This window comes from Zootoca vivipara, chromosome 4, assembly GCF_965207765.1.
Source record: "Zootoca vivipara chromosome 4, rZooViv2.hap1.1, whole genome shotgun sequence".
Classification (NCBI taxonomy): Eukaryota; Metazoa; Chordata; class Lepidosauria; order Squamata; family Lacertidae; genus Zootoca; species Zootoca vivipara.
This window is the reverse complement of record NC_142587.1, coordinates 30959132-30972666: the sequence shown is the minus strand read 5'-3', so window position 1 is coordinate 30972666 and position 13535 is coordinate 30959132. Positions and strand designations below refer to the sequence as shown.

The 13535-nt window shown below is 44.8% G+C and overlaps 1 protein-coding gene across 3 annotated transcripts in view; it reads left to right on the top strand.

The window, feature by feature from the left end:
• Positions 1-13535, top strand: part of ATP10A (ATPase phospholipid transporting 10A (putative)) — a 126606-nt gene that overhangs the window by 74198 nt on the left and 38873 nt on the right. For all 3 annotated transcript variants that reach the window (XM_088667681.1, XM_088667679.1, XM_088667680.1), the window contains exons 5-8: positions 4900-5006; positions 5117-5248; positions 6815-6948; positions 9093-9345. In XM_088667681.1, coding sequence (XP_088523807.1) covers positions 4900-5006; positions 5117-5248; positions 6815-6948; positions 9093-9345 — 626 coding nt within the window. The remainder of the gene's footprint in view (positions 1-4899; positions 5007-5116; positions 5249-6814; positions 6949-9092; positions 9346-13535) is intronic.

The window sequence follows — 13535 nt, the reverse complement described above, 5'->3', positions numbered from 1 at the left end:
GCTGCTGTCATTTGTTTCTGGCCTTTTTCATATGTCACGGTGAACAACAGTTTACCAATAGAATACAAACTGCATTATATGGTCACAGAAGTTTATCACGGCCACTTTGCTTCTCTCTAGTCATCCCGGGAAGGAAAAAAAAACATGATTCCTGGCTTAACAGCCTATATGAACCAGGGATCCTGATTGGTTTCCCTGAAACCACAGTCTGAAGCCAAGGTTTGTGCTTTGCATACCAGGCCATGGTTTCTTCCCTCCATAGACTAGTGGGGAAGGGGACAACAGCCCAGGAAGATGTATTCATGGGAGACCATTTGCTACAGTTTACTGTGATGTGTGAACTGTGCCATGTTTACTTTGTAGACCTGAAACACTGGCACCCTCACCCTGAGTCATATTGAGCAGGATGTTCCTGTTTGCAGCATTTGTGATATTAAACACTAGCAATCTGGTTCCACTGCATTCAAGTGGCATTATCTGTCTACTGCAGGTTCGTCTTGTCCCAAAATATTTCCATTGCCCAGCAAATACTTCTTCCTAGAAACTCCATTGTCTCATGCATGCGGATGGCTTTAAGAGCTTGGATTTTAATAGCACACCTAACAACCTAGAATTTTTTTTACCAGTGTGTCCCAACTTCATTTCCCATTGTCGTCAAATTCTGGCCTGTGTCATAACCACTCACTCCTCCATCACGACTTGCTATTTAACAACCCGCCTGCGTTTCTTTTGAACCTGGTAGGCCTGTCGCCATGTGATCAGGGCACACATCACAAACTCACCTGCCATATCTTTTTCATGATTAAATCACTCGTTTCCAGAGCCCAAGCCCAGAATTGTATCCTCCTTGAAAGAGGGTATCAATGGGAGAAATGTTTCCTTTCTTAGGGATCATTTCTCTACTGCTCAGTAAGGTTTCCTTCCATTTAAATTATTATTATTGTTGTTGTTGAAAATAAATAAATGCAACTGGCAATTGCAAAGTCAAATGAATGGTTTGAAAGTGATTGTGACCAGTTCCCCCATTTTAATGCTTTTTTTCCCTTTTCGCTTGTGTAACTTACCTGGCAAATAGCCGGTGTCATCAGTGTTGTGCTGTGATATCTGCCATCTCCGCGCTCAGAAGCAGAGGCATAGGGGCAAACTGCAAATGGTGTCAGTCAAGCGTTCGGGACAAAGGGGTCACAACCAGCAGCCTATCTCTTCTGTTCCGTTAGCCATGGTGAGATTTTAGGAAATGATATCTTTAGACTTCCATAAACATCATTTTGGGTCATAGGCGGTTCCTATGCCTGCCATGATCTCAAGGCTTTTCTTGTGCCCTGTAATCAAAATGTCATATCAAATACCCATAGCAGGCTATTAGGAACCATAGCTGCCAAGTCTCCCGTTTCCCCCGGGAAACCCCCCGTTTTTCCAGCTGTCCCCAGCCGAAAAAATGGATTGTTTGTTTTGTTCCCGGTTTATTCTGGTGCGACGGCCATTTTGGAACTGGGCACAGCAGCATCAAAAGTCACTTCTGAGCATGCTCTGCCCAGTTCCAAAATGGCCACCGCGCTACTTCTGGTATGCTAATTTTGGTCCGGTCCCTTATTTTTCAGAGAGGAACTTGGCAGGTATGTTAGGAACATAGGAAGCTGCTTTATACTGAGTCAGACAGTGGGGTCTTTCATAGATTGGCTGCTTGCAGTGGAATGGTGGGAGGCAGCAGCTGAGGAACCCCCCCCCCCCCCAGGGGAACCCGGCTCAGTAAGATATCAAACATTAAAAACTTCCCTCAACAGGGCTGCCTTCAGATGTCTTCTAAAAGTCAGATAGTTGTTTATTTCCTTGACATCTGATGGGAGGGCGTTCCAGAGAGTGGGTGCCACTGTCACACCTCACTTCTCACAATGAGGGAACCACCAGAAGGCCCTCGGAGCTGGACCTCAGTGTCTGGGCTGAACGATGGGAGTGGAGACACTCCTTCAGGTATACAGGGCCAAAGCCATTTAAGGCTTTAAAGATCAGCCCCAACACTGATCTGAATTGTGCTCAGAAGTGTACTGGGAGTCAAAGTAGATCCTTTCAGAATGGCGTTATGGCAGCCGCTCCCACTCACCGGTCTAGCAGCTGTTATTCTGGATTAGTTGTAGTTTCCTGGTCACCTTCAAAGGCAGTAGCCCCACGTAGAGCATGGCAGATGCTGTGATGCGGAGCTAGGAAAGGTAAGTCTGTGTCGGTCCACACGAGTGTCTCCTCCCACTCTGTTTTCTGTTTCACTCTTGACAGTTTCCGTTGCGAACTACTTGGAGACAGGAGCCTATCCTTTTAGCAGTTGTTATTTCTGTAAAGCTCCACAGACACTTAGAATGTTACATAAATAAAGAAAACCCATAAATACAACCACGGGGCTTTGGGTTCTTTGCAACCGGCAGGTTTATGAACTGCTACATTCAGCACGAGTCAACTCATGAAACCCCATTCTGTGATGTATTGAGTTAGTCTCCCTAGTGTCAGGGTGCCTTTTATCATTTTGCCTAGTAGAGATGGTGATCGGGAAGGTATTGCCAGGCAGAAAGCATAAAAGTACACGATAGTTGACTTACCCTATATGTCTAAAGAAAGGATTACAACGAGATTGCACAGCCTAGGACTTTGAGCACCCTGAAGGGCTATACATATAAATGCTTCATGATCTAGACAATGATTAATAAGAATAAGGTGCACTGCAGTCCATTTCTGTATTATTTCACGTCCCAACTCCTTGTGATTCAGTGGGAAGAGTGCTGCACTGGGGTCTATGTCAGCCTCTCAGCCACACACTCAAATCACTTGCTGCAATCCAGTAAGAGTCACCAATGTGCCTTTTAGTCCTAGGCATGGCCCTCATACAGTACTAGTTGTTGAAATTGCTGCACACTAAGTGCTTAATGAGGGTGAAAGAGGAGAGTGCAAAATATGGTCTGAAGCTCAACATCAAAAAAACTAAGATCATGGCCACTGGTCTCATCACCTCCTGTCAAATAGAAGGGGAAGAAATGGGGGGAGTGAGAGATTTTACTTTCTTGGGCTCCATGATGACTGCAGATGGTGACAGCAGTCACGAAATTAAAAGATGCCTGGTCCTTGGGAGAAAAGTGATGGCAAACCTAGACAGCATCTTAAAAAGCAGAGACATCAACTTGCCGACAAAGGTCCGTATAGTTAAAGCTATGGTTTTCCCAGTAGTGATGTATGGAAGTGAGAGCTGGACCATCAAGAAGGCTGATTGCTGAAGAATTGATGCTTTTGAATTATGGTGCTGAAGGAGACTCTTGAGAGTCCCATGGACTGCAAGAAGATGAAACCTATCCATTCTGAAGGAAATCAGCCCTGAGTGCTCACTGGGAGGACAAATCCTGAAGCTGAGGCTCCAATACTTTGGCCACCTCATGAGAAGAGAAGACTCCCTGGAAAAGACCCTGATGTTGGGAAAGATGGAGGGCACAAGAAGAAGGAGACGACAGAGGACAAGATGGTTGGAAGCTACCAGCATGAGTTTGACCAAACTGCGGGAGGCAGTGGAAGACAGGAGTGCCTGGTGTGCTATGGTCCATGGGGTCATGAAGAGTCGGACACGACTAAAAGACTAAACAACAACAACAACAACAACAACAACAAAAGTGCATTCAACTGATCATCACCTTTTTGGAGAAAGGTATAGGAAGTCCTGATTCCAAATGTCTTCTTTACCCACCCCCAATGGACAATTAACTTTGTCATATCCACAAAGCAGAATCTAATGGGGGGGGATTTGTTTCTAAGCTCCGTGCATTTAATGCTCCTTCCATTATTATCTCTGGATCAGGATAATTGTTCCTTTGCCTCACTCCCCCTGTCTGTAAAATGGGAATACTTGATTGAGTTGGAGGTCGTCGTTAAGGGGTTGTTGATTTTTGTGAAGGAAAATCACATTTTCTTTTCTTTTTCATGCAGGGCCTTCTCAGTTGAGGCACCTGACCATGGGACTGCCTCTCAAATATCTGAGAGATCGTTTCTTTCCCTGTGGACTGTCTTGGGTGTTAAAATTGGCTCCCTCTGGGAGCTCTGCTACCCTCAGAAATTTGAGAGGTGGTGGCCCAAGTCAGGGCATTCTCTGCAGTGGCCTCTAAGCTATGGAATTTCCGCACCACTGAGATGCGTTTGGCACCTTCGTTGTATAGCTTTGGTCATTTGCTGGCCCCACTCTGTTCTTCTTATTGTAAATTGTTTTAACTGATCTTAATTTTGTATTTTGGCATTGCTGCAACCTGCTGCAAGGACTTTATGGTGAAGGGCTGGTAATAAATAATAACAATAACAATTAATAATAACAATAATTAATAATAATAATAGGCTCTTCGTTAATGCTTTTGAAGTAGATGGTTAAGGTGCATCTCTTCCACATTTGATTTACTTTAATTTCCACCTGCTTGTGGGCTGGTTTTTTGGGTTTGTTTTAATTGCTCTTTTTTATAGTTCATTTTACTTATTTGGATTGCCTGTTTTAATGTTGTAAACATTGGGAGCTTTCACAAGGGCCAAAAGGCAATATATAAATGACTTCCTAAATGAATCCAGTTGTATTGCAAACTCTTCCATAGGAATTATGGTGAAAGTTGTTAAAAAGCAGTAAGTTCTCTTTGTTTTCAAACTTTAAATTTCACTGAAGGAAAACAAAACAACTTCCATGTGAAAGCTTTGTGAAATTCCATTGAAGGATAACAGTATCCTGAGGCAGATGGAATGAGAAATCCCCAATTATTGTTTGTAAATCGATTAAAAAGATGCTAAGGTTGATTTTCCTGCCTTATATCGGTTGGTAAGGAACGAAACAAGTCCTCCTCTGCCACAGTTATGAAACTTATGCATAAGTTGATATTTCTTGTACTTTTGCAGTGTGCATGGAAGTGGAAAAAAGGTTGCGCTGAGTAAAGAAAACCTTTTGTTGCGGGGATGTACGATTAGAAATACAGAAGAAGTCTCAGGAATAGTCATCTATGCCGGTAAGAGGCGGCTGCTCCCCTTTACCTTGTGCTTTTACACTTTGTTCCTTTTGATCACCCCCGAAATGATTGTGTATACACCATCATGTCATGCACCTTCCTTTTGGCAGGACACGAGACAAAAGCCTTTCTCAATAACAGCGGGCCGCGTTACAAGCGAAGCAAGCTCGAAAGACAAATGAATGTCGATGTCCTTTGGTGTGTCCTCATTCTTATTGTGATGTGCTTGTTTTCAGCCGTTGGTAAGTCCCCCACCATTTTTAGCTATAAGGTGTATAAAAAGAAAGGCAGGGAATGAATAACAATGAAAATAAATACAGATAAATAATTCCGTTTATTCATGTATTGGAACCAACACAGCCGGCATAACTAACTTCGTGTTTGAGACGCAGCTCTGCTCAACTAAAATTAGATGCTTTGGGAGCAGAGATTTCTTTATTGTAAAATATACCTTATAATTTTACAAATAAATAAAGAATACAGTCGTACCTTGGAAGTCGAACGCCTTGCCAGTCGGACGTTTTGGCTCCTGAACGTCACAAATCTGGAAGTGAGTGTTCCAGTTTGTGAACGTTCTTTGGAACCCGAACGTCCGACGTGGCTTCTGTGGCTTCTGATTGGCTGCAGGAGCTTCCTGTAGCCAATCGTAAGCTGCACCTTGGTTTCCCAACGTTTTGGAAGTCGAACAGACTTTCGGAATGGATTCCGTTTGATTTCCGAGGTACCACTGTATACCACATTAGATAGATAGATAGATAGATAGATAGATAGATAGATAGATAGATAGATAGATAGATACCTGAATACCTTGAGATCCTTGGGATTGAACCCGAGATCTTCTGCATACAAAGCAAATTCTCTGCCACTGAACATACACATTACATACATACACATACCCCAATTGTATGGGGCAGCAACTTCTATGCTGACTGATGTGTGTTTTTGTGTGTGGTAAGACAATTTCTTGTAAGCAATGTCCTCAGTTCTGAGAACCTCAAAAATCAGAGGGTTTCATTTCTTTAACAGCCACGTGGTCAGAGTTTCTGAGAGAGAAATGTTCTGCACCGAGGGATCGAGGCGAGAAGGGGCACAATGCTATTATCTCTCAGTGGGGGTAGCAGTATGTTAAATATTGTGACAGGCCACCCCGATCCCTGCCAAGCTGTGCACAGGATTCCAGGGGTCTTGGCCCTCAACCAGGCTCTGTGCTCCTGTGGAGAATCGAAGGTGGGGTGGAGGCTGTCGCAGCTTCAAGAAATGTGATTTATCCACATATTTACACCTGAGTTTAGATGGAGGGAGTCCAGATCTTACAGAATGGTCATCTCAAGAGAGTCTTGTTCCCCACAGCAATGCAGGGCTGGAGTCCAAGGCATCTCCTCTCCCAGCCTGCCTTCAGCCAGCCTGCTCCAAGATGGATATCTGACTTGGGTCTCCTTTCTTGTTTCCAGTGCTCCTTGCTCAATGCCCCAAACACTTCCTGTGGCATCACGCCCAGTTACCCTGGCAACCTTCCAAACCCCTAGTCTCTGTTCTTCACACCTCAGGGCAGGGGAGAAGGACAGTTCTCTTGCCTTGCCAATGGTCCTCAAGGGCCCTGAGTTGTTTCTTAATGGCCCTAGCTTAGCCAGGTGGCTTTGGTTAGGCTAGCCCAGGAATTCCTCTGCAGCTTGTACCTTATTTCTCCCTTCACATCCCAGATCTTAGGTTTAGCATGCCGGGGGGGGGGGGGGGTGTCCTCCGCAACCCATCAACTTTGCCGCTCTATGTTTAATTTCCTATTTCTTTCTCTCCCACCTGTCCCACAGGTCATGGAATCTGGGTCTGGCAATACGGTGACAAAAAGAAGCCTGTCTTTGTTGTCCCGGAGCCCAGAGGAAACTATTTGCCTCCAATTAAAGCTGCAGTTTATTCGTTTTTAACCATGATTATAGTATTTCAGGTAACTATACACATATTGCTTGAGGCACCTTTTGTTGTTGTTGTTGTTTCGGCCAAGTCACATTGGGCCAAAAGATTACTAAATTGCAAGGGGTTGGACTTGGTGACCCTCGCGGTCCCTTTCCAACTCTGCAACGCTGTGATTCTGTGTGGGTTTTCTGTGGAATGTCAATTGCTTTGATTAAGGGGTGAGGAGAGAGATTTCCCAGGGAAAGTAGTGGGAGTCCCATGCCTAGAAAGCACGAGAGAAGCAGAAAAGGGCTTGGACCTGCGCTTTCTAAGCATGGAACAAGCAGAGTATGAACGAACCATCAGAAAATTGATACCCCATAATACGGCAGCTGGACTGGTGACTGGAAGTGGCCGCCGAGACCATATAACACCGGTACTGAAAGACCTACATTGGCTCCCAGTACATTTCTGAGCACAATTCAAAGTGTTGGTCCTGACCTTTAAAGCCCTAAACAGCCTCATCCCTGTATACCTGAAGGAGCGTCTCCACCCCCTCGTTCTGCCCAGACACTGATTTCCAGCGCTGAGGGCCTTCTGGCGGTTCCCTCAAAGCAAGAAGTAAGGTTACAGGGAACCAGGCAGAGGGCCTTCTCGGTAGTGGCGCCCGCCTTGCGGAATGCCCTTCCATCAGATGTCAAGGAAATAAACAACTATCTGACTTTTAGAAAACATCTGAAGGTAGTCCTGTTTTTAATGTTTGATGTTTTATTGCTTTTGGGAGCCACCCAGAGTGGCTGGGGAAACCCAGCTAGATGGGTGGGGTATTATTATTATGACTATTATTATTAGGCCTCTCCAATGGGTTTCCCTTTATGCCTCGGGAGGCAGGAGGCTAGAAAGCTGCTCCCTTTGGGCTCATTGTTGTCTACACTGACTGGCAGCACCTTTCCAAAATTTTGGGCAGGGGACCAAAATCCCTGCCTTACCTGGAGCTTCCAGGGATTGAACCAAGGAAATTCTGCACAAAAAGCAGCTCCCCTTCTGTGTCGGTGAATACAGACCACGTTCTGACTTGAGGGAAGCCTTCCTGCTTTTTGAAGTCCGCCCCCAAGCGCAGCCCAGCGTCCAAGCCTGCCCCTCCCACCATTGGCCCTGGGAGGCAGGCTTAGATTGGTCTTCTGATAGATGGCACGGTGGCATTATGCCCCCCCCACCTACCCAGGTCAGATACTGACCCTGGATCTCCCCAGCAGGTCTGCCATGCTGCAGTGCTGCCGCACCAGGAGGGGGAGCGGAGTTTCTTGGATAAAGATTTCAGGTTTCCTAGAGTGGAGAGCCCCGGGTACTGTGTCCGAGAATGGGAGCCAAGGCACTCTCGAGATGTTCTTATACAGATTCCCCATCTAAGCTGAATGTACCTTCCTCACAGGACTGGGGGCCCCCTGCACAGGAAGCATGTTGTGGTACCAAGAGTTCTCTACACTGAAATATATACTCTGCTATGAATAGAGTCTTTTGTGCGGCTAAAGGAAATCCTTGGAAAACTTACTTAACAAAAATCTCCGGGGGTGGGGTGGGGGAACCCTCTTCCCGTAACACTTTGCCTAGCACTTTCAAAACACGAGGTACATTTGCACAAGCTTGCTTTTTGCACAGACCCTGTTTCCTTGCTTCAACTTTTGTCGGAGAGCTGGCTTAGAAGCCTGTTTGGGGTGTGTGTGTGTGTGTGTGTGTGTGTGTGTGTGTGTGAAAAATGGAGGTGCCTTTTACTTAATTCATCTTTTTCTTTTGCAAAATCTTTTATGCTGCCACAATTCTGACTTCGCTCTCTCTTTTCCTCCACCCTTTCCCCCTTCCTTTCCTAGCTTCTTTCAAGCTCGTCTTGTTATCCTGAAAACATTTGCTTTCCTCCAACCTTTTGGTAGTAATGCCACCAACCCTAATTGTGGATGTCAAGTCTACAACGGCTCCATACGCTTTCCTAATCTGTCACAGTAAACCTTTGCAGGTGCTCTAATAATTTTACGGTGTTGGCTTTAAGTCAGACAATATAAATGCTTTTTTAGAAACGAAAGAAAAAGGTACAGTACAAGATGGCAATTTTCATCACAAGTTGATTCAATTACACATCTTTTCACCCAGCTTTGATTTTTTTTAATATAAAAAACCCCTCTCTATTTTTATGCATTCCAGGTTCTTATTCCCATTTCTTTGTACGTCTCCATTGAAATCGTTAAAATATGTCAGGTGTTTTTCATTCATCAAGACAAGGATTTATTTGATGAAGAGACAGATCTTCAGCTACAGTGTCGTGCTCTGAATATCACTGAAGATTTAGGTCAGATTCAGTATATATTTTCAGACAAGACTGGAACTCTTACCGAGAATAAAATGGTTTTCCGAAGGTGCACTGTTTCTGGTATAGAGTACTCCCATGATGCCAATGGCAAGTATGATATATTTTCTTTTCATTTAATGTACATAAAATTGGCTCTCGTCAATGGGGTGGGGTGGGAGAAAGGTTCAGTGCAGTTTGCCTTTAACATTTAAGGGTGAACACACCTAATTTGCCCTTTCCTAAACAATAACAACTGCATTTCAGTTGTGAAATTCACACTCATTTGAATTTTACAGTGCAGAGTTATGCAGCCAAGTAATGCGTAGAGAAATACATATGCTGAACTAAAGGCGTGCACACATTATTATTATTATTATTATTCATCTGTAGATCTCAGGGCAGTTCAATACAAGAAAAAGCTTAAAATACATGATAAAAACAACAAACACAAACCAATAACCCTCTCTTCCCCCCATCCCCTCCCACAAACACATTAAAAAGGGATATAAGATGTTAAAGAAGAACATTTTTGCCTGGGGCCTAAAGGTATATAATGAAATCACCAGCCAAACATAACTGGTGGGGAGCCACTGCAGAAAAGGCCCGTTCTCATGTTGCCACCCTCCAGAACTCTTATGAAGAAGGGCCTCAGATGATGATCTCAGGGTCCAGGTAGGTTCATATTGAGAGAGGCACATATTGGTGGCAATAACATACACAAATTCATTGCTTTGGGGAAATGTGCATATTAGGCAAAACTGCATTTAAAAATGGGCATATTAAAGGGAACTTTCTGCTGAAATGCTGATGAATTGCCATGAGAAATGTAAAAATAATTTAGAAGAACCTATGATTGGGGGGGGGGGGTTTGAACCCAACAGATTTACCCATCCCTTCTTAAAAGCCAAGGGACGCGGGTGGCGCCTAGGGCTTGCTGATCAGAAGGTCGGCAGTTTGAATCCCTGCGACGGGGTGAGATCCCGTTGCTCGGTCCCTGCTCCTGCCAACCTAGCAGTTCGAAAGCACGTCAAAGTGCAAGTAGATAAATAGGGAAGGTAAACGGTGTTTCCGTGCGCTGCTCTGGTTTGCCAGAAGCTGCTTAGTCATGCTGGCCACATGACCTGGAAGCTGTACGCCAGCTCCCTCGGCCAATAAAACGAGATGAGCACCTCAACCCCAGAGTCGGTCACGACTGGACCTAATGATCTGGGGTCCTTTTACCTTTACCTTTTTACTTAAAAGCCAGATTCTTGATTTGAGGTGTGTAAGACAGAGCTGAACCAATAGTTCTTAAATAATGTATTTTTCTGAGAAAGTTTCTGAGATTCTTCTTTACACACACACACACACACACACACACAAAGACATAACTTTCTTTGTAGCAGTAGGCCTCAGCATCTGCTTTGCATGGCCCTTGTGCTTCTGCCAGGTCAGGTTGCAGTAAAGCCCTAATTCACTGAAGGGAGTTTGTGGAAGGAAAGTTTCTGGTTGGAGGTCCGCCCAAACAATGTATGATAGAGCATAGAGAACTGCAGGAGGGGAGAGAGAAAGGGGAACTTTTCCCTCCCATGATCATCCTTAAGTTATCTTAAGATCCTCATCTGATTTGCGGCAGTTCTTTCAGCAGCCCCTCACATCATGGCCATTCAGAGGCTTTTGGCATGTGCAGGTGGCTGGGGGTTTGGGAGAGACAGGCAACTTCCTTAGGAACATAGCAAGCTGTCTTAAAGCGAGTCAGGCAGGCCATTGGTGCATCTCCTTCAGTGTGGTCTACACTGACTAGCAACAGCTTCTCCGGTGTTTCAGGCAGAGATGCTGCATGTGAAACAGATGTCGTCTCACTGAGCTGGTTAACCTATCTTAGGGTCCAAGCTGCTGAGCTCACCCATCCTGCCCCACCTCGAAACATCCACGAACACATACAAACAAACGTTGAATGATTGAAACGAGCTTTATTCAAGAGTTGCTGTGTGTGTGTGTGTGATTCTGAACGGTGCATACCTCTTTGCTCTTAATAAAGTGCCTTCTGTTTGGGGCTAATCCAAGAACAGCAGAAGTCAAGGAATAGAAATATTGACACTGGCAGTTGTCCCACCATAGCATCTTATGGACTGTAAGGTTCATAGAAATTGCTTCTTTTGAGTTGGGCGGGGTGGGGTACAGAGAGAGAATTTAATGTTCTGAGTAGCGTTGGTTATAGTGCAGATCGAATGGCCTTTCATCGTGTCAGAAGCTTAGTAATACATCTAAGGAGCATTTCCATCTTAAAAACACACCCTTTGCATCTTAAACATCAGAAAAAAGTTGTCATACCAAATGACCTAGCTTTCTTTGGTCTTCTTGTGGAAACTCAGCATCTAATCATATCAGTGACCAGACACAAAGTGTTGCTTGTACAACAGGTCACAGTCTTTTTGTGGCATGTCTAAACTGAACAGGGTCTGGCTGTGGCACAGTTGGACCCTACATTCCTGCTTGACTCCACAGTGATCACCAGCTCAGTACTTAAGAGGCAAAACTACACTAAAGGGTTTGTGTGATGGCTTCAGATTAGATAGATAGATAGATCTATCTGGTGTCTCATCCTTTAGACTTGCAGCACCATTGCAAGAAAAGAAAAGAAAAGAAGGGAGGGCCAGTCATTATCTTAGGGCCAAGCTGTATGTGATGTTGTGCCCGGGGCGGGAGTAATCCTGTGTAACATGTTTCCTTATATTTTGTAAACAAAGCGGTGAACTTTGAACTGGCCGAGCTTGCCTAAGACTTGTTTGCAATTGGCATCCATTCATTCCTACTGATGAAATGAAGAAATTGGGGGGGGGGGGAATCCTGAACACATTTTGTGGTGTCACTATTTATTCTCCAATGGCATGGAATGAGGGCATTTTACACAATTAGTACCCCTTTTCCTTCTTAGGCAGTGCCCCATCTATCCTTCCTTTTTAATTATGAGTGCCTTTTCTCCCCACAGTTATTCTTTATAAATATGCACCTGTGCATTTTAAAGTTTGCACATTGCTTATTTTGGCCGCAATAAAAACCCAGGGGGACTTGGTAACTGCTATCCTGGAAGTCAATTAAATCGCAGTCCCTTTGAATCGCCTGGCCTCTTCTTCTCTTTCCTTATTTTCTTTCTTACTTTCAGCACTATGCATAAAATCTATGGCATGATATATAGGTGTGTAGGTAAGGTTGTGCAAATTCAGCATTTATTAGTTCACGGCAAGCAGGCGCATTCCAGGAGGGGAAAACAGGAAAGCAAAATTATACTTGGATGCGGATTCAGTTTTAGGAACCAGAAGGCAGCCAAGCCATTCATAGTACAGGACCAGATGTGGGCAGGATAAACAGTGGGCATTCTTCAATCCAGAATGCCTAGAGTGGCATGGTTGTAGTTGTTCCCATCCTGTTGTGGATAGCACCTACACCTTTCTGGGCTGATGAAGACACACTTCATGATGGAATATATGTCATCAGGATTACAGTACAATCCACACAGTTGTGGATAGAAGATGTAGACATGAATCAGGAGTGAGGAGCGGCAACCTGGTTAGCATCCATCTACCATCTTCAGAGACAATGGAGTGTGCAGCTGGGGATGAGTAAGAATAATAATAATTTTATTATTTGTATGCCGCCCATCTGACTGGGTTGCCCTAGCCATTCTGGGCGGCTCCCAACAGAATATTAAAACACAATCAAACATTATAAACTTCCCTAAACAGGGCTGCCTTCAGATATCTTCCAAAAGTCAGATTGTTTATTTCCTTGACATTTAATGGAAGAACATTCCCCAGGGCGGGTGCCACTACCAAGAAGGCCCTCTGCCTGGTTCCCTCACTTCTCACAATGAGGGAACCACCAGAAGGCCCTCAGAGCTGGACCTCAGTGTCTGGACTGAATGATGTGGGTGGAGATGTTCATTCAGGTATACCAGGCTAAGGCCGATTAGGGCTTTAAAGGTCAGCATCAACACTTTGGATTGTGCTCGGAAATGTATTGGGAGCCAAGGTAGGTCTTTCAGGACTGGTGTTATATGGTCTCGGCAGCCACTCCCAATCACCAGTCCAGCTGCCGCATTCTGGATTAGTTGTAGTTTCCGGGTCACCTTCAAAGGTAGCCCCAGGTAGAGCTCTTTGCAGTAGTCCAAGCGGGAGATAACCAGAGTATGTACCACTCTGGCAAGACAGTCTGTGGGCAGGTTGGGTCTCAGCCTGCATACGAGGTGGAGCTGGTAGACAGCTGCCCAGGACACAGAATTGACTGCGCCTCCATGGACAGCTGTGAGTCCAAAATGA